A 21,579-nucleotide genomic window follows, 5' to 3' on the forward strand; every position below is an offset into this window, starting at 1 on the left:
AGGCAACAGTTTTTCAAAGCAGGTACAAGTTGTTCCAGAAACAGGCATAGGTTCAGAAACTCAAAGTTCTGATACCAAGTGGTAAGTTTAAAATGGCAGCCAAGAAATCAGGAGCATAGGATGTTAGCAACGGTCTGTAACAGGAGTGCAATGCATGGAACGTGAAAAACCAAGACTGTAACAGGGAAAGACACTCAAATAGTGTGACAGAAGATTGACAGTTGATCACCTGTGACAACTGGGCTGAAGGAACGAACATAAGGTGGACCAGTGCAAACAGAGGACACAAGAATGAGCCAGAGACCAGAGAGAGGGAGCAGAGAAGACTGAAACACAGGAATGATGACATCCCAGACATAATTGAAACACAGGAATGACAATAAGATAGAGACCATTAACTATGAGGGAAAATTAACCAGATAACCTAGGAAACAATATAACACATGGGGAGTGACTCTAGAGATGGGATAATGTGGGAACTAAATCCAAACACTAAAACTTGACCCTTGTAAATAATAACAAGGGGAAATTAACCAGATAACCCAGAGAATAATACCGAATAATGGTAAATAATAATGTATAGATGAAACCAAAACATCAACTATGGGACATTCTCCTATTGCAGCAGCTGTGCTACACAGCTGTGCGACCTAGTCAAAACACTTTCTAAATTTTTATAAATAATTAATAAATAATTAATAATAAATAATAAAAATAAATAATTTATCAAATGTTTATAAATTTTTTTTTATAAATATTCACTTTATAAATCCAGATTGGTGTACTTTGCACTCAGTTCTAAGATACGATAGTAGTAGAGACAAGACAGATGTGCAAATACCCATCTTTTCCATAAATGTTATTATGACGTACTGGCTACAACCGCCAGCTAGCATAATCCAGTAGCATTGCTCTCCATACTAGCTTATTCATAATTGTAAGTTGTACTTGTCAGAGAAAAATTCCATCTTTCCAGCAAACTTTCGTATCGTAAAACTCAAGAACAGTAAAACTCTCAAAATCTACATTTTTATACATTAATACGGGCAAGTCAAACCTCTGCATGCCAAAAAAAAAAATGCATTTCTGACATTTTGAAATGGCTTTTTAAAACACACTAGTACAGATGCTCTTCAACCTCTTATGCTTAAAGTTAAACCAACTTTAATAATATGTTGAATTGATGGTCAAGTGATTTACAAAACTTGGGCTGATTGATGGGCTGACAGCCAGAAATCAGCTTGTGTCCCTTGCCCTTATGGGCAACTTAGCTTGTGGCATATGGTTACTGCATTTGGTAGCCATGCCATTTAAACCAGTTTCATAAAGTGAAGCACTTCCAAAGAATAAATTGTTCTAAATTCAGATTGATACAGTTTGCAGTCAGTTTTACGAAAATCCCGTATAATGCAAATGCATGCTCTTCGTGTAATAATTAATGGCTAGTGGCTGTGCTAAGTAGCAGCCTAGCCTAGTCCAGTCACTACTGGTAAATGTTTATAAAGTGAAATAAAGACATTACAGTCACTTCTTAATGCAACTCTTTATTCCAAATATGAGCTGGCATTTACAAAATGATTCGGACCTGTTTTGCACAAATATTCTGTAGGAATAATTTCTTATAGGGACTTTTTTCATATAAAATCTTATGAGACCCTTTAAATTGGTTGTTTTATAAATATAACTTCAGCTCATGTCTTTGCATGTGTGTATTTGAGGCTTCTGTATTTTCTCTGGATGCACAGTTGCATCATAGCAGCTGTGGCGTCAGAACTGGTTGTTGTAATCGTAAAAATGTCCAGTAGTACTACTAGTGGTGTACTTTTGCCCATAATGGTGTCCTAGTACTGGTATCATAAATGCAGCTGTAGTATTAACAGCAGTGTGATCACATGTTTGTGTGGGGTTAAAGGTCGGTCTATAAACCCCCCTTACCAAAAGTAGTATATGCAAGTATGTTTCAAGTATACTTCTAGTTTACTTTTTATATACTTATCAGTACTATTTTTTGGTAAGGGCTGCCTGGAGTGGATTACTATTCTGTTCTTAGATGTCACACGTTGTTAATAATAAAAGGAAACCAGAGCTGTGGAAACTTTCCCTCATACACACAATGTAAACATAAACATGCACATGTGCATGCGCGAGGCCTCTGTTACAATGTGAACCATGAACCAAGTAATGCGTCACTACAGTAAACGTAAAACCAAGTGCCAAACATCAACTAAACCTTCAAAATGGTGGTTAGTTAAAATGTGTGTAAAAATGTCCAGTAGTACTACTAGTCGTGTACTTTTGCCCGTAATGGTGTCCTAGTACTGGTGTCATAAATGCAGCTATAGTATTAACAGCAGTGTGATCACATGTTTGTGTGGGGTTAAAGGCCGGTCTATAAACCCGCTTGGAGTGGATTACTATTCTGTTCTTAGATGTCACACGTTGTTAATACTTGTAATAAAAGGAAACCAGAGCTGTGGAAACTTTCCCTCATACACATAATGTAAACATAAACATGCACATGTGCGTGCGCGAGGCCTCTTTTACAATGTTAACCATGAACCAACTAATGCGTCACTACAGTAAACGTAAAACCAAGTGTCAAACATCAACTAGACCTTTGAAATGGTGGCTAGTTAAAATGTGCTCTCTTAAAAGTGTCACATTCAAGCAGATCCTCAGAAAGATACAAGTACACACACATACACACACACACACACCTGACCCGGCTGAGAATCAGGTCGGCCGCTGTCACATGACGGTGTTTGAGTGTAATCTCCTTCAAACAGGGAGGTCTACTTTGAAGCGACGCTCACACCCTGATATGAACGGACCACCAACTAAACACTTCATCCTCATTATGCGCCCTTTGAATTTGGTGAGTTATAAAGGCCTTGTTTACACTGCCAGTTCAAATCAGATTCATTGCAAATCTGGTTCAAATTACAGTGGGGAAAATAAGTATTTGAACACCCTGCGATTTTGCAAGTTCTCCCACTTAGAAATCATGGAGGGGTCTGAAATTTTCATCTTAGGTGCATGTCCACTGTGAGAGACATAATCTAAAAAAAAAAAAAAAAAAAAAATCCGGAAATCACAATGTATGATTTTTTTAATAATTTATTTGTATGTTACTGCTGCAAATAAGTATTTGAACACCTGTGAAAATCAATGTTAATATTTGGTACAGTAGCCTTTGTTTGCAGTTACAGAGGCCAAACTTTTCCTGTAGTTTTTCACCAGGTTTTCACACACTGCAGCAGGGATTTTGGTCCACTCCTCCATATAGATCTTCTCTAGATCTTTCAGGTTTGGAGTTTCAGCTCCCTCCAAAGATTTTCTATTGAGTTCAGGTCTGGAGACTGGCCAGGACACTCCAGGACCTTGAAATGCTTCTTATGGAGTCCCTCCTTAGTTGCCCTGGCTGTGTGTTTGGAGTCATTGTCATGCTGGAAGACCCAGCCATGACCCATCTTCAATGCTCTTACCGAGGGAAGGAGGTTGTTTGCCAGAATCTTGCAATACACGACCCCATCCATCCTCCCTTCAATACGGTGCAGTCGTCCTGTCCCTTTTGCAGAAGAGCACCCCCGGAGTATGATGTTTCCACCCCCATGCTTCACGGTTGGGATGATTTTCTTGGGGTTGTTCTCATCTTCTAAACATGGTTAGTGGAGTTGATTCCAAAAAGCTCTGTTCTGGTCTCATCTGACTACATGACCTTCTCACATGCCTCCTCTGGATCATCCAGATGGTCACTGGTGAACTTCAAATGGGCCTGGACATGTGCTGGCTTGAGCAGGGGGACCTTGCTGCCCTGCAGGATTTTAAACCATGACAGCATCATGTGTTACTAATGTAATCTTTGTGACTGTTCTCCCAGCTCTCTTCAGGGCATTGACCAGGTCCTCCTGTGTAGTTCTGAGCTTTCTCAGAATCATCCTTACCCCACAAAGTGAGATCTTGCATGGAATCCTAGACCGAGGGAGATTGACAGTCATCTTGTGTTTCTTCCACTTTCTAATAAATAATCATAACAGTTGTTGTCTTCTACCAAGCTGCTTGCCTGTTGTCCTGTAGTCCATCCCAGCTTTTTGCAGGTCTACAGTTTTGTCCCTGGTGTCCTTAGACAGCTCTTTGGTCTTGGCTATGGTGGACAGATTGGAGTGTGATTGATTGAGTGTGTGAACAGGTGTCTTTTATACAGGTAACAAGTTCAAACAGGTGCAATTAATACAGGTAAAGAGTGAAGAATAAGAGGGCTTCTTAAAGAAAAATTAACAGGTCTGTGCGAGCCAGAATTCTTGATGGTTGGTAGGTGTTCAAATACTTATTTGCAGCAGTAACATACAAATAAATTATTAAAAAATCATACATTGTGATTTCCGGATTTTTTTTTTTTTTTTATATTATGTTTCTCACAGTGGACATGCACCTAAGATGAAAATTTCAGACCCCTCCATGATTTCTAAGTGGGAGAACTTGCAAAATCGCAGGGTGTTCAAATACTTATTTTCCTCACTGTAGATCTCACTGGTTCGATGTCGACATTACATATAGCAAGTGACCAGATCTGATCTGTGTGTCCGCATTGACATACATAGTCTTATCCATATTGGTTGCTATGGTAAGAGGCTGTGCCCAAGTAAAACATAAATTGTTGATGCGGCTTTTGGACGCGTTAAAGGTCAGAATAATGTGTTAGTTTGTATGTTTAATGTGTTATTGATCCGGGACGTGTTCCCAGCTGAATCACTGTAGATACAATCTGGATATGCTAAAAGTCCAATTTTAGTGGTAATGTGAACAAGGCTAAAATTATAATGTTTATTATTTTGGGTATTGTCTCCAAAATCTGGCCGAGATGGATTGAGGGGAATTTATTTATTTAATTTTTTTGCTGATTCCAATAAAACCTGGTGAAATAGTGAATTATCCACACCCATTAAATTTTGATGTTGGTCCATATCTAGCTGTACCCCCCTTCCACACTCACACACAGACACACAATTAAAATGAACAATTTCTCAAACAATATTGAGAGCTTTCGTGGAGGGTGGTTGAGCAATTTAATTTCACCAAAAGGTTGAAGCTGTTAGATTTTAATATGGATTCATTTTTTTTTCCTTTGTTAAAACAAATAAGGATGCAGGATGGGCAGATGGATGACTTTTTCCAAATAGTTTTCTGTAAATTGTGATGACACTAGTTTACTCTTCTCTGACGGTAAATTAAATATCTTTGGGTTGATCAATATTCTAATAATTATTAATCTGATTTCCATAAAACTTGGTTGTTCATAATACAATAATAATAATTTATTAATTTATATAGCGCCAAATCACGAGTATATCAACGTATAAAAAAAGACACACAATAAAATACTAATGATAAAACAGGGAGATGTGTCTTCTACCTGGCTTTAAAAGTCTCCACAGAGTCCAACTGTCATATTTGTGCAGGCAGATCATTCCACAGAGCTGGAGTGCCGTGTCTTTTATACAGGTAACAAGTTCAAACAGGTGCAATTAATACAGTTAAAGAGTGCAGAATAAGAGGGCTTCTTAAAGAGAAATTAACAGGTCTGTGTGAGCCAGAATTCTTGATGGTTGGTAGGTGTTCCTCAGTCCGAATTCCTCAGTCTCATCAAAGGGGAAAAACACTCCGATTTTAGTGTCTGGAATCTAAATTTAATGCGCTGTGAAGATGAGATTTCCATAATAGTGTTGTAATTCGGTGTATGCAGTTCTTTTTCCAGCCTGATAATATATCTGAAAAGTAAAATGCTTGGTCTGTACTTGGTGTGTGTACTGAGGATTCCTGTGGGGTTTTTTTTCCAAGGGAGTATTTGTGGGTCAGTGTTTGCTCTGTGTTTGTACACACACCACCGTGCGTAATAGTCTCCTCCTCTCCTGTCCTCGGAGCTGATGCAATGCCTATAAAGGCTGAGCCTCGCCCCTCCTCCGGCAGATCAGGGTGTACCATCCGGACCAAGCACATCTCTGGAAATTCTTCACATTACAAATAAATCGAAATTCTTTTGTTTGAGGCATCGCTGTGTTTACTTTCAGAGGGCTTTTTCTCTCTTTTATGACTTGAATCCGCTTTTGAATCTCAGTCTGTATTAAAATACGTGTCACTATATTGATATCTGTATTTAAATTTATATGTATATTTAACATCCTGGTGGAAAAGAGCAGTTTTTCAAGACAAATCGTCCGGATATACTTGATTTTTTTGTGTGTGTGTGTTTTATTTTTACACTAGAAGGGATTTCCCATCCTTCCTTGAATTTCTTCATAAGGTAAGAAGACTGTTGGGTATCTGTCAAAAATACAATTAGTGTGGAAATAATTTTCAGCTTTAATGTGGCTTTAGTTCAGTTTTTTACTTTAGTGCTATTTGGAGAACGGCTGATGGTGGAAAAACTCTTTCCGCCAAAAATGTCCTTGAAGGTTCTTTTGATGTGTGAGTGAGTGATGCTGGAGAGTCAGACTGAGGCGCACAAACGCACAAAGGCTTCGGTTTGGATCGTTGCGCAAAACGGGGAGTCGTGCGCCTTAAAGGTGCGGACACGTGCCATTGTTTCCACCGGAGGCCGCCGTGGGAATAAAGCCACTTACCGAATGCGCGCCGCCCGCGCGCCTCTATCATGGAGGCGCACGTGTGCGCTCAAACCTTATGGTCTTTGACGGTTAGATTTTCCGCGCGGATCTTCTCTTATCATATAAATAAGTCTTTTCTGATAATCTGCTGAGAAAACTGGCGCAAAAGTGAGCGGCGCCGACTGCGCCTTTTTTTCCCCGGTCATTCTGACTTGATGCCGGTCTGGTATTTTTCCACTGCCGGTGCGTCACTCCTCCTCCTACCCCCCTCTTCCTCCTCCTCTCCGAAGATGAAGTCACGTGATCGTTTCCGATCCGAGTTGGGCGGCGGCGGCGCGCGCTGCTCACTACTATATTGATTATTCTCAAGGTCGTGAACGCGCATCACAACAATAAGAGGCCTGTGGCTACATGGAGTGATGCAGGAAGCAAAAAGGAAATAAATAAATAACAAATGGTGTTTTCTTATTCCAGAAATTTACAATATGGAGCAGCCGGTCAGCAGAACTGAGATGAAACATTTAGGTGTTCCTCTAGATGATGACAGCAGTAGCTGCAATAGCAACGACTACACCTGCAAGAAAGTCCCCCTGGGCAGGTGAGGGAAGCTCCAAAAAAAAAAAAAAAACTGCTTTAATATTAATATAAGATATTCACTTCCCATCATGCAATGGGGCAGTGACCCATGAGCTGTCATTGGTATGTGTTGTTAGTTCCTTGATTGTATTTGTTAATTTGTGTTGTGTTGTTTTTTTCTGGGTGTGCAGAGGGAAAACCTGCCCCTGAATCAGAATAATAATGTTTGACGTTTGCTCTCTGGTGGGTTTTATTTTGTAGTCCGTACACCGAGATGGATGTAGAGAGTCAGAACTTTCTTCCTGAAGGTGGGACGAGCAAGAAGAAAAAGTATGAGACCGAATATGTAAGAGCCGCCTTCACCTTTCTTTCTTACAAACCTTTGGAATAGGTTTTTGTTGTTGTTTTTGTTTTTGAAACCTTATTTTCTAACGTCACACTTTTTTCTCTCCACAGCATCAGGGCAGCTCTTCCTTTGGCATGTCCGTCTTCAACCTGGGTAATGCCATCATGGGTAGCGGCATCCTGGGTCTCTCCTACGCCATGGCCAACACGGGCATCGCCCTGTTTGTGTAAGTCAATATGAAGCTCTTTATTGTATTAAATAAATGGTTTATAAAAGTCAACGTTTCAACTCCTTATCAAACATCTCAGCAGCCATCGCTTATTATAAATATATAAATGTTTAAATAAAATATTTAAAATGTTAACAAAATAATATATTAAATAAAATAGTCACACAGTCAATAAAATATAGAAAATACTAAATTATAAAATTAAACACTAGAAGCACTCAGAGAGTGCAAACCTCCGCCAAGGCCATGGGGTCACTGACGCCATAACATCTACACGCCGTGGAATCATTGAACCTAAAAAAGTCTAACAATGTTGTTTGCTAAGTAGTAAAAAAAAGTTTCTTCTGCTGTGACTGGATAGCATGTATCCTTAGCGCTTGGCATCACAGTTTATTGCAACTTGCACCTTTCCCAGAAGCTACTGTCATCTGAGCACTGATATTGATATTGCATGTGCTTATAGACAAAAACAAATAAGAGACAAAATTCAGTTTATTATTCAACTAAACTGCAAATATATGAATTTTTTTAACATTTATGAAACACTTCTCTAAACAAGGCCATAGGGTCACTGACCCTAAAGAGATTCCCTCCTTGGCACAGTGATCTATTCAACAGTGCAGTGTTACAACCAAAACTATGATACATACACTTTTCTTACCTGTATATTTGACATCCTTGACCATGAAAACATACCACTAGAACTTGGAATCACTTTTATGTCTTTATTAGTTCAAAAGTTATTGTATAAAAACAATTTTTCGGTAATGGCGATTTTCTTCTGGATCTAGCTCCATAACATTTGAAGCTACATCAAATCTGATGACACCTTACTGAATCAGTACAGATTCAGCTACAATTTGGTGTTAGTTGTGCATCTCTAGCTTCATTTGTCACCTCACACTGACACATTTTCCATTTTCCCTATATTTTTGCATATTCTGGATCACCAGATCCGGATCCGATCATCACCATAATATTAGCAGATCACCCCCTGCTGGTAGTCCAGTGCATTGTTGCCCTTTTGCACTTAAAAGGTTTTACAAAATTTCCTAAAACTTGCAGCTCTCATTGCTACATTTACACCATTTTTTTTTAACATTTAACCACCTGAGGATGGAGTATTTTGTCAGTGTGCTGCTCCCGTGTGACGTCTCGTTTCCCTCAGTGGGGGGACGATCATTCTTTGTAAAGCGGCTTAAGGTTTTACGCCCACACAGGAAACCGTGAATGTTGACGAGCCGCTCTGTAGAAAACTGCTGAATTTCCTGTAAAAGGTCGTCCAAAGCTTGACTTTGATGAGTCAAGGCGTGTTTTGCGATATGATATAAGGAGGACAAACGCGCCTCCATCCAGGTGACCGATCAGTGCGGCTGGACGTCACATGCAGCAAACAGTCTGACAGAGATTAAATTTCACAGACACTTAATACACCGGCACATGCTGTGCAGGCTCCAAGGGCGACAGACGATCCGGTACAGCCGAACCTGTCACGTTTTGTCCTGATAACTCACAGCCGTCAGAACTGGAGGCTGACGCTCGTGTCAAGGTGTTTGCAGCAGCAAATGTGAGGAAAAAGCAGGTTTTCGCCTCATTTCCAGCAGGTGATTCACCAGCGTGTTTTTAATCAAAGGTACAGTGAGCAGGATGTCAAAACGGGTCCTGCAGCAAAAACTGTGCAGGTTTCTGGAACTGTTGGAATTTCAGAACATCTGATATCAAACCACAGCCATGTTGCTGTAGCACTTTTAAGAATCTGATTGTTTTCTAACACCAAAAGGTCTTTCTTTACCTTCAATCAGGAGAACATTTTCCAGATTCCTGTCACTTTGCATCACAAATTTCTATGGTGTCTTTTCCAGGATTCTCCTCGTGGCTGTCGCCATCTTCTCCTTGTATTCTGTCCACTTGCTGCTGAAGACGGCCAATGAAGGAGGTGAGCTGCAGAGTCATGTTTCCACAGTTTTCCCACTTGAGACTGAAAATTTTTATTTAGTTATTTTTTTGGAAGTTAAATCTTCCTGTCTTTGGGGGGTTTTGCTCTTTAAAGGTGCACTGGTTTATGAGCAGCTTGGTTACAAAGCATTTGGAATGCCTGGAAAACTCGCCGCGTCCTGCTCCATCACCGTGCAGAACATCGGAGGTAACTTCTTTTTTTTTTGGAAGAATTGTATAATTTTAAGGATCATTTTCAGTACGTATCAAATTGTTTGTTCCGGGAGCAAAAAAAAACCCTGCTGATTGTGTCTAAGGGTGATTCTTAGACTACGGGCACTTATTATGTCCTTTGATCATATTGTATGAAAAACAGAAAAAAGGGGAAATTTCACACTTTTATAATTATCTTTACAATGAAAGTGTGTTAAGAAATTTGTTCTAGTAGTCTATGATGACTTTTTCACCTTTTTTCAGCATCATTATATGTCAAAGCTAGTTTTTTCCAACTTCGCCTCTTGGCTAAAATAAAGCACTTTCTCAGTAGACGTGATCTTGAGACGGCCATTCATGCTTTCATCAGCTCCAGACTTGATTATTGTAATGCACTTTATGCGGGCATTAATCAGTCGTCTCTTGTGCGTCTCCAGTTGGTGCAGAATGCTGCTGCTCGTCTTTTGACAAACACTTCTAGACGTGAGCATATTGCGCCCATCCTATACTCACTCCACTGGCTTCCAGTTCGTTTTAGAATTGATTTTAAAATTTTAATGTTTGTTTTTAAAGCTATTTATGGCCTTGCACCTCCCTACTTGTCTGAAATTTTAACTTTGCGCACCTACAGTAGGACGTTAAGGGCGACTGGCCAGCTTTACTTAGATGTTCCAAGGTCAAGATATAAACGCTGGGGTGATCATGCTTTCGCGGTAGCTGGCCCCAGACTGTGGAATGAGCTACCTCTTGAGTTACGTACTATTCCTGACCTAGCACTTTTTAAATCTAAGTTAAAGACTTATTTATTTAAACTGGCTTTTAACACTTAGTGGGGAGGTGACATGTTCTGTTATTTTTATGTTCTTTTTTTTTATGTGTTGTTTTAAAATTTTATTTTATATGTGTTTTATTTTGTAAATTTGTGTTTTTAATGTTAAGCACTTTGGACACCAGTCGGTGCTGTAAAGCGCTTTATAAAGAAATGTTGATTGATTGATTGATTGATTGATTGAAATATTGCCATTTTGTGCTTGTCCCACACCCAGACTTTTGATCTTCAATGATAAAAATGAATGGTAAAGAAATGTTTTTTCTAATGTTTTAAAATATCTCTGAATAAAATATCAGTAAAATAATCAAAACATAATTGGGGTATTCAGTGTCATACAACTGTTGTGATTATTTTTCAACAAAATGTAGTTGTCCCACACTATTGCCGTAATTTCCACCACAACACTGTAATGTCCCTAAACAGTTTGTATGAAAGATTGTTTGGGTAGTTTCTGTGGAAATAAACAGTGACATCAGAGCACATGTATATAGCGCCAAATCACAACAAACAGTTGCCCCAAGGCGCTTTATATTGTAAGGCAATGGTGTGGTGGAAATTACATTTACAAGGCCAATAGTGCCCGTAGTTAAAGAATCACCCCTAAACGGGAAGAGAACAAATGTTTGAAACCAAATGTTGGCTGTTTCACAGCAGCATATTTTTGGAATGCAACTTCCTGGAGGAGGAAAAAAACATGCATTTATTTCCTGGTGTGTGTGTGCCTATGGTATTCAAACTATGTTGTATTATCTTTGCAGCCATGTCAAGCTACCTCTACATTGTGAAGTATGAACTACCCATCGTCATTCAAGCCTTTATGGGAACCAGCAATGGGTACGTGCACAGATTATTATTATTATTAAGTTTAAGAATCAATCATTAAATGCAGATTGGGGTCTAGAAAAGTTGGCTCCACAGCAGTCAGACTTCTGTGGTCAGTCTGGTAACATCCGGAAAGTCATCGTGACCGAATTAAGCACATGTAACATCCAAGCTACCTCAGTCTGAATCTCCATTTGAATGTGTGTTGAAAGTGCAGACTTCAAACTATACACCAGTTTTGAAATTCTGTTGATAGTCCTAGTTTAACTTTAATCATGAATAATAATAATGCACAGCTTTTTCCTGAATATTATGGTCAGTTTTGGTGCCTGGTGATGAGTCCTTGATGAGTGAGCTCCATCAGGTTGCATAGAAAGGTGAAGAAAGGATCCCTTTATCACTGGTGGAAAAACGCACAACCTAAAGCAGTCAAAAACACCAACCCCCCCATGTGGGTTGATGACCAACCCATGTGGGATTCGACTAAAGTATAAACACTGCCTCCAGGTGGACAACAGGAGGCGTATCACTCCTGTGCGTGAGGCCTGTGTCCACTATCTTGTTTTGGACAGGAATGTTTTTTTTTTTTGAGTGGGACAAATAATTTGTGTGGCATCTTACTGTTTTAAATGACTGTACAAAAAAAATGCCTGAAGCATTTCCTGCATTTTAATGTAAATAGTTGTACATAACTTTCTTGTTTGCTACATTTGTACATATGTTTTTTGAAATTTACAATTTATATTTACATTCTAAGTTATAAAAACGGTTTGTTAAACATGTTTGTGGTTTTCACAGTAAAAAAAACTTTTTCTATTCAGATTTTATGTTTTTGTGTGAATTTAGAGTCACTGTGTTCATACAGTATGTTAGAATGAAAGAAAAACTGTAAAGTCACACAGGTGAGGTTGTGCTGAAAAAATGACACCAAACAAGGCAAAGTAAACAGTTTTTTAAAGGTATATTATTAAGGCAAAACCAGAAGTAGTCAAAAACAGAAAAGTATACCCTGGACTGCAGAGGGTTAAATTCATTTCACTACATTTGACCTTGACCTCAGTGTAAGAAGGTTACATGTAGAGATTATATATTACAGTTGAAGGTGTTTAGGTCAAGTCCAAAGATCAAACTTTTTTTTCTCATAAATTTACATTTATTGAATTACAAATTTATCGGCTTTCACAAATGCACACATCCTTAAATACTCATAAACAATTGACAAGCAATTATTTGAGAATGTGGAAACCTGAATTGTTTCTTTTGTTTAAGGAAATAATGATTTTTCTTTTTGTCGCTGTGTTTCAGAGAATGGTACACAAACGGCGATTACTTGATGGTGCTGGTGACGGTCGTTATCATCCTGCCGCTTTCCCTTCTCAGGAACTTAGGTGTGTGGACGCATTTCTACATTCTTCTGGAGGGTTTGGTCTTGGGTTGTTGACGTACGTCAGATGTTAAATTCCAGGAAGAAAAGAAAGTAATAAAAGATGCTTAAAAAAAATAAAACCAGGATTTCACAGTTTCAAAGTTAAAAAAAAATAAAACCAGGATTTCACAGTTTCAAAGTAAAAGCCTCATAAAAGTGTTGTGTTTGGTTGTCAGGTTACCTTGGTTACACCAGTGGGTTGTCGCTGCTGTGTATGGTGTTCTTCCTGATTGTGGTGAGTATACACATACACACACACACAGTTTTGTGTATTTTTGGAAGCTCGCCTGGTTTTCCAGATGAGTTTAAGGGAACAGGTATCAGTTTTTCCACAAAATCTGTGATGATTCAGACACGTCTTTGAGAAAATTCAAACTGTGTGGAATGAATCCAAGTAAAACTGTTTCGGAGCACACACACACACACACACACACACACACACAGTGACCGTCTGAAGTTGCAAGAAGCTGAAAATATGAGCTGCAGCCGCATCTCGTCTCACGAGTTGCTTCATCATGTCTCCTGCAGGTGATAATCAAGAAGTTCCAGATCCCGTGTCCTCTGCCCAGGCTCAGTGCTCACAACGAGACCCTGAGCAAGTACAACATAACCCTGTCACACCTCAACAGCACGGCCGTGGACTACAGCGAAGACACGTGCGCGCCCAAATACTTTGTCTTCAACTCCCAGGTGAGCGTCTCCAAGAGGCAGAGCGTAAATCCTGAAGTCCTCATACAGCTGGTGTTTAGATCCAGGATGAAACCTTTTTTTTTCCCTCCCACTTTCAGACCATTTACGCCGTTCCCATCGTGACGTTTGCCTTCGTGTGCCACCCGGCCATCCTGCCCATGTACGAGGAGCTGAAAGAGTGAGTCACCTCATCTCGTTGTTTTAACACAAACACATCACCGCGCTTCTCTCTTAGCGTCTCTGTTAACCGCCGCCTCTCTCCCTGACAGCCGTTCCCGCAGGAAGATGCAGAGCGTGGCCAACGTTTCCTTTCTGGCCATGTTCATCATGTACCTGCTGGCCGCCCTCTTTGGATATCTGACCTTTAATGGTGAGTCTCCATAATGGACAGTGGGAAAAAAAGTGTTGTTTCATGAGTAAAAGGGAACGTCGAGGGGCGCACAGTCCAGACAAGTGCCAACATCGGCCTCCTACGTGTTATTAAAGTGAAAACGTGTCCTTATGTGACTCCTTGGAAAAAAGAACCATGTCTTAACTGTGCAACAGTGTCGCCTAGTGGCAAAAAAGGGTACAAACAAACAACCAGCTCAGTGTAGAAAATTAATTCTGGAATCGACATCTAGGTCCTTCACCAACCTGATCATGTGTTCCCAGTATTAAAACAAGCACAAAATCAATCAATCAATCAATCAATCAATTTTTTTTTATATAGCGCCAAATCACAACAAACAGTTGCCCCAAGGCGCTTTATATTGTAAGGCAAGGCCATACAATAATTATGTAAAACCCCAACGGTCAAACGACGGTCAAAAATCAATAAAATACATCAGTTACTCCAGGTTCATATGTTTAGATCCACATAAAACTCCAAGATTGGGACAGCAGCTGGAACACTGACGTTTGTTTACATTTGTGACATACCGTTCCTGGAACATCAAACTGGTTATACAAGAGTACAAGAGGAAGAGCGAGCAAATATTTGGCATACAAGCACAAAGTGTCACGATGAGCATTTGTGCGTTCACTCCTATTTGTTTTGGTTTGCAGCCTTTTAGTGGAATGTTTTGCAGCCCTGAAGTTTGGGAAATCTAGAAAATGTGCTGCAGTTGTTTGAGCACATATGTGAGTGACGCAACGATTCAAGGACAGGCAAAAGAAGAAAGTACGCGGAGCAGAACAGAGCAATTCTGTGATATCACAGCACAAATATTTAAGTGGTCTTGATAGAAGTTAGATTTGAGAAGATTGGATGAAGAATCTTTAAAAAAAAAATGATTGAAATGGCAAAGAATCCAGATATGGATCTGGATTCTTCCTTCTGACAGAACTGACCATTTCCCCAAATTTCCTGAAGATCATCTGACCATCAAATAGAACCTCCTCCAAAACAGCTCACGTCTTCGGGAACATGTAATGTGTAATGGAACAGAGTATTAACACTCAGCCAGGTTCCAGTCTTAACTAACTTGTCCGTCTGTGTTTGCCACCTGTTGCTCACTCGTCTCTGTCGTCTTTCCGCACAGTGCACGTGGAGCATGAGCTGTTGCACACCTACTCCAGGGTCTACACGTTTGATGCTGTCCTCCTAATCGTGCGTCTGGCCGTGCTGACTGCCGTCACCCTCACTGTCCCCGTGATGCTCTTTCCTGTAGGTGTCCGAGAGACGTTAGACCTCGTTAGCGCCAGCGGAGGTACTGCGACCTCGTCAGATAACTTCTGTCTCTCTCTCTGTAGATTCGAACTTCAGTTAACCAACTGATATGGGCCTCCAAGGAGTTCAGCTGGGTGCGCCACACCTTTGTCACGATTGCTCTGCTGGCCGGCACCGCCACTCTGGTCATCTTTGTGCCCACCATCAGGGACATCTTCGGCTTCATCGGTGAGTAGTGACGACGTGTGGTGGCGGCGTACCGACATAAAAACGTGCTGCAGATCGATAAACGTTGACTTTCTTTCCTCATTCAGGTTCTTCGGCTGCTGCTATGCTCATCTTCATCCTCCCCTCGGCTTTCTACATCAAACTGGTCAAGAAGGAGTCCATAAAGTCTATTCAGAAGATTGGGGTAAGTTCCCGTTAAGGCAGGGGTTTGCTAGCTAGCTTGTTAAAAGCCGCTCTGGAGCATTTTCGTAATGTTGCTGTCCTTTCCAGGCCATTGCCTTCTTCATATGTGGCTTCCTGGTCATGATTACCAGCATGAGCCTCATCATCCTCGACTGGTACCACGACGCGGTGGCCAGCCCAGCCGCGCACAAAGATGGACACTAAGCGCCTCATCACCGGACTGCTTTGACTGCACAACCAATGAAGACACCGAAGTTATCGCGAAGGAAGAAGGAAAAAAAAAACCCTTGATGCTCGGCTGTGAGCCCTGAGCAATAGATCACACCATTCTAAGAGAATGTATCCGAACTTGCTACAGTACGCTGTTAGACCACAAAGATGGTGTTTTACTTCTTTTATCTTTTTATTGTAACTTTTTTGTGTGCTTTTTTTTGTTGTTTGTTTGCTTTCCTTTGTGTACAGTATAAAACAAATATTTGAAGATATCTCAAATGTGGACGAGCAAAAATCACTGTTCCGGTACGATGGAATATCGGCACGAGCTTGGCTGCAATCTCCGAGCTCGGCAAAGAGAAGAACCCGCACGAAAACAACCGCGAACCTCTCTGAGAAAGACAAGAGACAATACTCTTGAACGTTAATCCTGCTCAAGGACAGTTAAGTTCCTTCTGACATTTGTCTTCTGTTTTGTTTTGTTTTTTGTTTTTTTATTTTGCCAAGAAAAATGTATTTGGAAGAGAAGTTTGTATATTGAAAACCACTTAATGTTCAGCACACTCGTTAAAAGTCAGAATCACAGGCTCGGCCTTCTACGCCACCTACGCAGTATTCCAACACGAGGCTCTTTCATCCTATATTGTCTCCGCTTTCCTTGTAAAATGTACCATGTAGGTCAACCTGCCTTCTCGAGCCCAACACTGGGAACTGCAGATTATCTCAAATGAGGACTCTTTATAACCGTTAATTTATAGTTTACTGCCAATTTTGCTGGAACGATGTGCACACCAACTACTGCTTCAAGGCCTGCCAAGCCTCAGCGTAACGGCGGGGCAGAAAATGAAAAATACTTGGAATATGACCACATCTTGTGGTTGTAATGTACCTGTCAAACTTGTGTTTAAAACGTTGTAAAAACTGGAATTGTGTGCTTTTAAAGGGGTCACATCGTGCAAAGTCATTTTTTGTTTAAGTTGCACAATTCTATAGACGCACATGTACAATTTCTCCTCCAGCAAAGAAAATTTAAGCTTGAAATTACTCATTTTAGACGCATGTGACATATGTCTCACACACACATTACTGCTTGGTCTATGAGACACACCCACACAGCCTGTGGGATGTAATAAAATGTCAGTATTTCTGTAGTATGTTTAGCAACAAACTCCAATCTTTCCAAACCCCTGGTGACCTGCTGATAAGTTGCATAATATGACCCCTTTAAAACACAGACAACCAAATATTTCAATGGAAAAAGCTTTTGGAGAATGTTGCACACAGTATTTTTTGAGTGTTTTTACATACGGTTGCAAGGTTTGTGCTTTTTGAAACGTTTTGTAACGAAGAACTTGAAAGCCCGTTGTGGACTCGTGTCACGTCGAGTGGTGACGGTACACTGTGCTTCCAACTTTAACACTTCATCCAAAATGTTACTGTGCAGCATTGGTTTATGGAACACCGTTAAATCAGCGTCATTTTATCTATTTTGCTATATTTATATAATGGCGTATGTGTATATAGTCATATGTATATATATATATATATCTATTGAGTTTAATGTATATATATGCTTTGTTTTGAGCTTTTTTCTACAATGCATTAGAGCTGGAAAACAAAAAACCCTAACTGTTGAATTCATGAATGTGCACTGATGCACGGTTCCTCTGTAGACTGGCTGAATTATCATACGGTGTCTGTTCTGTTACACGTGATGTCTTTCTGCCGCTGACCCAGCAGCAGTTGTTTTGCTTTCAACCCAGGAACACAAAAGTTCAAACGCACGTTTGGTTGGAAAGTACGTCAACTATCTCTGGACCCTCAGGAGTAAAATGGGGCTTTGCCCGCCAGCGTTACACTCTTGTTTCAATGAAACACTGTATATCCTGTAATTAATGTCTTATTAAAGTCAGATCATCTATTATAGTGTCGTTGGTCTCAGTGCTGTTGGGGGGTAAAGAGTCACGCTCAGGTGGATCTGAATCACATTTTACAAGTGAAATCTTTCAGAAAATCAAACAAGTATTACCTTTGAATGCCTGCTTGAGGTCAGTAAATACCCATGATCTTGGTCCTTTTTGAAAGCATCAGTGATAAATTTAAGAGCAGGATTAAAAACAAGTTTGTAATCAGGACTGAGCAGCTAAAAGATACTGTGCTAACAAGGGTGGCAATGACAATATTTTGAATATCTTGCTGTGACTTTGAAATTGACCCCAAGGTCACCATAATTGACTGGTGTCAGGGGATGACCCGAGTGCACCCTTGTGCTAAATATGAATGAAATTGGTCAACTGGTTCTTGAGATATCGCGCCAATAAGGAAAAACAGACGGACATGCTGATCGCTCAAACCAGGGGGATAAAAAGTGATCTCACTCAGACTGGGCATGTGCACACTCCTTAACCATGCACTGTTAAAAGAATTCCCATAATCACAAGAATAAATACACAAGTGCAAGCATGATGACATTAAGTTTCATATACTACACTGGTAGAAAATGTAAAAAAAAAAATCCTGCAGTGAGATTTGAAACAAATGTTTAATTCTGCGGCTGTATGAGATCCTAATGAAATCAAGATGAAAACAGGTCACCTGCCATTAAAACTATAAACATGATCAAAATGTTTCCAACTAAAAGTATTCAAATAGAATTTGCACAGTTATGTGTGTAAATGACTAGAAAATCACCTTTATAGTAAAATACAAAATATATAGAGATACAGTATAAACATACAGTATTTTGGCCTTTTAATGTGTTTAGAGATATTTACACAGAAATAAAGATGTCGCTCAGCTTTCTCAGACCAGTTCTCTCCAAGTCACTTAAAAAAAAAATCTAAAATCTACAGGCTGATCCAGGATCAACATATCCTGGATTAGCACACCAAGGAACAGGCTTTTATGTCCTTCACTTTGATTTTCTTGGACACGGTTTATGCTGTACTCTGATTTCAGCCAAAGCAGGATTATTACTGAGGTAACAGCATTATCAGCCCATTGATCTTGGATCTTGTCAGTTACATATAGACAACAGACCCCTGTTACATCCACATGAGCTAAACTCAAATAGTCCACAAAGACTGAAAACAAACAAAACAGGCACAGACAGAAGCTGTTCAGAAGTGACACACCGGAAACATCTGGACATGAATAAAAATTCAACCAAAAAGTGAAACAGACACACATAAAAGCAAATCCACAAAGGCAGCACATCTTTTATGGATCACTTCCATCATGGTTAGCTAACCGCCGTCATGTGATACAAAGGTTACAGTAAATCATACAATGCACTGCAATGAAGAGTGAGCAGTGGTAATATGAGGAGAGAGGATCACTCAGCCTGTCGCACAAATGTGTGGGAGGAGCTACAGAGAAGGTAGAGTGAGTTATTGGCTGTTACAAGACGAGCCGCCAATGTGGATCCTGCGGTTACAACAGTACCATCAAAGTAAAACTATCTGAATTTTAGATTCAGTGTGCTTCACTGAGGTTCTTTAAGCTGCTTTGTTTCAATATTTAAACATTAAAAACTAACATCTTCTGGGAATGACCAGATTTCCAGATGGTAGAGAGCAACTGCTATTTATGCTGGAGACTGACATCAACATGTCACGTTTGACTATTCATAGGTTGTATTTTTGAGCAGCGGTTGATGCTAACAGTTAGCGGTTGACCGTGGAGATTAGTGAATGAAACTAAGCACTTGACATTAGCATCAACAGTTTGTGTCAACTCTAATCTGTATGATCCACCGCTAGTCTTAGCGTCAACCGTCAACATCAGCCACTAACAGCAAAGTGTTATCATGTACTTACGGTTAGCATCATCTGCATTTAGCATGTTCTTTAACAGATTTAATCACTAGTCAAACGCACATGTCAAAATGCCTTATCTGGAAATCTCGCAATTCTTGGAAAACTTTCATCTCTGCAAAGCATAGTTTACAAAAGTACATCAACTGACTGATGAAGACCTTCTGATAAAAGTCTTTTCTATACAAAAACACAAGTTGAATATTTTTTATTAAGCTGTATGACTGGAATCATTTAAGTGACATAATTAAATGCAACAAAACGTTATTTTTGAACGAATCTCAGGCGTTTTTCATAAAACATCTTTGACAAAACTGTTAAATTCCGGGTAAAGACAGAATCAAAGACGTGCAACAAGACAGTGATTCAGAAAAATAGAGGGAAATTTCAGATTGTTATTTTTGGCTCGTTAGTCACAGCTTTCATATCAAAACAGGTTTAAAGTCCAACAATTAAAAAAGGCACAGGTTATCAGAAAGCGTAGCAACGAGACACGAACAAAGAAATCCAACAGTAGTGAGTCTCAAAATCAGTACTGAGGCTAATAACATTTCCACTATTTAAAAAACAAATATTATTACGCTAAATAATTTTAAGTGTCAGCTTTTTGTAGAGAAAGTAACTTAAGTTATCCCACATACCTGCTTTTAAGTGTATATAATGCAATTTCCTGTAGTTTATTTTGCTTTCAATATCTGACATATATCCATATTTATTTTATATTTCAACAATTTATCATGGTTTCATATTGATCGCGTCCTCATATAAAACCTTTTTTAAAGTATTTGATTCCATTTTACGAATTGAGTTGATATGACCTGCTGAGAAATAAATTTAATTATCAGAGGAAAAAAAATTGTTGTCATGTGTTGTGATAATTGATTAATCAGAATTCATTTATCAAGAAAAAGTGAAGCTAAATTTGGGCCTTTGGCGCTTTTTAAATTTAATTTCACTCCATTTAAGATAATGTTATTAAAACTAATTTTCAACCTCTCTAAACCTCTAATAATAATTTACAGATAATGCATTATTTTGTAGTTTGTATGTTTTTTCAAAACTTGCAAAGCAAAACATAGACTCTAAATATACTTTTAGTGCTTTTGTTGGTTAAAACAATTTGACAATATTTGCTGGCGTTTTGAGCATTTTAACATGATGTCTGGCTTTTACAACCAAACCATTAATTGTAAAAAAAAAAAAAAAAAAAAAAAAAAAAAAAATCAGACAGATACTGAAAATAATCATGACTTAATGTCTTACTTACAATGTGATCAGGCTCCGTGGTGACATTAAAATTTTTTTTTATTTTTTTATTTTTTTAAAGTTGTAAATTTTAGTCTGAAAGGCAGTGAAGTGTGTCCTGTCTTTGATGGTCATTTGTTAGTCGTTTTAATTGACAAGAGGATAAACACCAAAACATGGACGTGCATGTTTACAATAATAAAAAGAGTGACTTTTACAGTACGAAACAATGTTTTTTGTTTTGTTTTTTTACCCTGTTTGATTACACTATGTAACACAATTTTTGTTCCTGGCTTCTAAGTGTTATATTTCAACTGCTTATGTCTAAAGTCTATGGAAAAATGACTACATTCAGCACAAACTTTAATTTTATTTTTTTAACGTTCTAGAAAGTTCTAAAAGTTTCTTGAAATTTCTAGATAATTCTGGAAACTTCTAGAAAATTCTGGACAGTTCTAGCAGTTAAAGAATATTCTAGAAAACTACTCAGTAGTAAAGGTGAATCAAGCATATTCTTGAAAACAGACAAATTTCAAAATATCATTGTCCTGATCACAGAAGCAAAGTTTCTGT

General features: G+C 39.1%; 1 protein-coding gene across 1 annotated transcript; it reads left to right on the forward strand.

Moving 5' to 3' along the window:
• Positions 1-5,955: 5,955 nt before the first annotated feature.
• On the forward strand, positions 5,956-17,870 carry slc38a2 (solute carrier family 38 member 2). Its single transcript, XM_034163230.1, has 16 exons — positions 5,956-6,301; positions 7,077-7,200; positions 7,440-7,524; positions 7,635-7,750; positions 9,616-9,689; positions 9,804-9,896; positions 11,492-11,567; positions 12,861-12,943; positions 13,158-13,216; positions 13,510-13,671; positions 13,770-13,849; positions 13,941-14,041; positions 15,195-15,319; positions 15,406-15,550; positions 15,637-15,734; positions 15,821-17,870. Exons 2-16 carry the CDS (start codon positions 7,088-7,090, stop codon positions 15,935-15,937), a joined length of 1,527 nt encoding a protein of 508 aa, XP_034019121.1. The 5' UTR covers positions 5,956-6,301; positions 7,077-7,087; the 3' UTR covers positions 15,938-17,870.
• The last annotated feature ends 3,709 nt before the right edge of the window (positions 17,871-21,579 follow it).

The sequence above is a fragment of the Thalassophryne amazonica genome, chromosome 22, assembly GCF_902500255.1.
Source record: "Thalassophryne amazonica chromosome 22, fThaAma1.1, whole genome shotgun sequence".
In the NCBI taxonomy this organism is placed as follows: domain Eukaryota; kingdom Metazoa; phylum Chordata; class Actinopteri; order Batrachoidiformes; family Batrachoididae; genus Thalassophryne; species Thalassophryne amazonica.